The sequence below is a fragment of the Spinacia oleracea genome, chromosome 1 (genome assembly GCF_020520425.1).
Source record: "Spinacia oleracea cultivar Varoflay chromosome 1, BTI_SOV_V1, whole genome shotgun sequence".
Lineage (NCBI taxonomy): Eukaryota > Viridiplantae > Streptophyta > Magnoliopsida > Caryophyllales > Amaranthaceae > Spinacia > Spinacia oleracea.
In genome coordinates this window covers 59,528,825-59,531,428 of record NC_079487.1, presented here as the reverse complement: position 1 = coordinate 59,531,428, position 2,604 = coordinate 59,528,825, and the positions used below count along the sequence as shown (strand labels likewise).

At 43.6% G+C, this 2,604-nt stretch overlaps 1 protein-coding gene across 1 annotated transcript; it reads right to left on the bottom strand.

The window, feature by feature from the left end:
- Window positions 1-1,695: 1,695 nt before the first annotated feature.
- On the bottom strand, window positions 1,696-2,076 carry LOC130464911 (uncharacterized). Its single transcript, XM_056834066.1, has one exon. It carries the CDS (start codon window positions 2,074-2,076, stop codon window positions 1,696-1,698), a length of 381 nt encoding a protein of 126 aa, XP_056690044.1.
- Window positions 2,077-2,604: the final 528 nt, after the last annotated feature.

Below are 2,604 nucleotides of genomic sequence, written 5' to 3'. Positions count from 1 at the left end.
GGAAGTGGTTCATGAAGAGGTTCATGAGCAGGGGGAGCAACCTACCCCTCAAGTGGATGATACACATGTTCGGAGGTCCACTAGAGAGCGTAAACCTTCAACAAAGTATCCAAGCTCACAGTTCATTCTAGTTGGTGAAGATGGAGAGCCAGAGAACTATCAAGAGGTGTTGTCTCATGATGAGAAAAACCAGTGGCTCGATGCAATGAAGGAGGAGATGGATTCTTTGAAAAATAATGACACCTATTGTAATACCTCGTATTTTTATAGTAATTATAAATATATTTTATTATATTTATAAAGCATTTTATGATTTTTAGAATTTATTTCGCATTTAAATATTATTTAAATGTATTTAAATTAATTAGAATATTTATTATTTTAATTAATTACGAAACGAATTTAATTTCCAAGTCAGGAAATTTAATGGGTCGCAAGTAATTTTAAAGGTTTGGGTTTTCAAATAAAAGTCCAACTCGTTTTATTAAACGAGCCCAATCAAAAGAATTTAATTCTAAGCTCTAGGCTAGCCCAATCATTTAATTGCTAAGCCCAATGTCAAATTCCCAAGCCTAGCCCACTAGGGATTTGAGAGCCTATAAATAGGACTCTCCTCATTAAATGATCCCTTGTTTTTCATTAAAGCCTCTTTCTTTTTCTTGCCCCACACTCTTCCTCTCTCCCCTCTCTTGTGCCGGCTCACCCTCACCCGCACACCCGCACACGAGCACTCGCGTGCCCTGTGTGCCGTGCCTTGTGCCCTCGTTGCCTGCACATCCCTCGCCCACTCTCTCTTGCTCGCAGCTCGCAGCGTGCACTCGTCGTGCCCTGCGCTGCTGTTGTGCCTCTGCTGTTGCTGCGTCTCTCTTGCGCGCCCAGCCAACCCTCGCCCTCGTCTCTTTTGCGCGCCCTCGCGCCAGCCCCTCTCCCTCTCCCCTCGTCTCTTGCGCAGCGATGCTGCCTGCTCGTCGCCCCTTGCCGCGCGCGCACACACACGAGTGTGTGTGTGCGTGCGTGCGTGCGTGCGTGCGTGAGTGCGTGCGTGCGTGCGTGCGTGCGTGCGTTCTTGCTCGTTCGTTCAATTCTTTCTCCCAATCACAATTAATTCGTGGTTGTTTCGTGCTATAGGCCGGAGTGGTATAATTCTCTTCTTCCTTACCTATTCTATTTCAAATCCGTATTTTAAATTATATTATTATTAGTGCTTTGAATAATTAAAATGCTGGGAATCAGTTATGAACACCATATTTTGAGGATTTATATGTTTTAATTCATGAGGCGTATTTTAATTATTAAAGCATGAATTTTCAGATTTGTTTATGTAATAACGAATTGATTTTTGTGATGTTAAATTGGTTTTATTGGGAAATTCAAGTTAGGGTTTTAACCTAGACCTAATAGGTCAATTGATTAGCATAATTAGGTGATTAATTTAATTATGATAATCAATTATATTTTCAGATTTATAAAAAGGTTTAAAGTGTTGATTTTACGGATATTTCATGAAATACCCCCGAGTTTTGCCTTAATTCACCAAATGCCCATCAAGTTCCAATAATTCACCAAATACCCCTCACAAATGACTTAATACCCCAAATACCCCTCCATGACGTCATCATCCTCATATTCAACCAATTACCATCTAATTAACCCACCCATTTACCCATTTTTCCTAATTAACCCATTTTTTCCTAATTAACCCATCTTCTTCCTCTCACTTCTTCCGCCACCACCCCTTCTTCCTCTCCCTTCTTCCGCCACCACAACGCCCCCGTTTTCTCCCTCCTCGACCCCATCACCGCCACCACCACCTCGCCCCAATTTACCATTGAAGCCCCTCGCCTTTTCCTCCTCCCTCACGCCCTCCCTCCCTACATTACCACCACCGCCGCCACTCATCATCATCACCTGATCTCCTCCTCCGACAACACCAACACCACCAGCCTCTTCTTGGTGGTGGTGGTTGTTGTTGAGGGGACCAGCTGATATCGGGAAGGAGGATTGAAGAGAACAAGCGCCGCCACCCACCTCAAGGATTTCCATGGCTGCCCCCTTCTGAACAAGCGCCGCCTCCATCGAACCCAGAACCACAGCCAATCGACGCCGAAAGAATCAAAGAGAACAACCATTGTTGTCGTCAAACCCAGAACCACAAAAAACAGCCGAAATCGACACCGGGAGAATTGAAGAGAACAACCCACAAGAAAGAAGTTGGATTCTCTTTCCTCCATCAATCCCACACTCAATTTCCTCAATAAAAAACACCTGTTTTCGCACAAACCCCCTTTCATTTTCATCAAAATTATCCATGTTCTTCATCCAATTCTTCAATGCTCGATTTTGGGTATTATTATTCTTCAACCAATTTGTTGTATGTTGGGATTGCAATTGATGGGTGTGAATGAGTTTTCAATAGAAGAAGTAAGGGGGGAGAGAGAAAGATCTGGGAAGGTTAGGGAAGAAGGAAGGTGGTGGTAATGGAGTAGGAGAGAGAGAGTGAAGAAGGGGGGCTGCTGTAGGGGGTGTTTTTTGGTCGCATCGCAAGTATGCTCTTTCCCTACAAGGGGGCGGTTTTTTTAGAAAACAATTGTATTTTTGTACCTC

Coding starts and splice junctions, on each gene's coding strand:
- LOC130464911 (XM_056834066.1), bottom strand. CDS start 2,076: ATGGAGGCGGCGCTTGTTCAGAAGGGGGCAGCCATGGAAATCCTTGAG.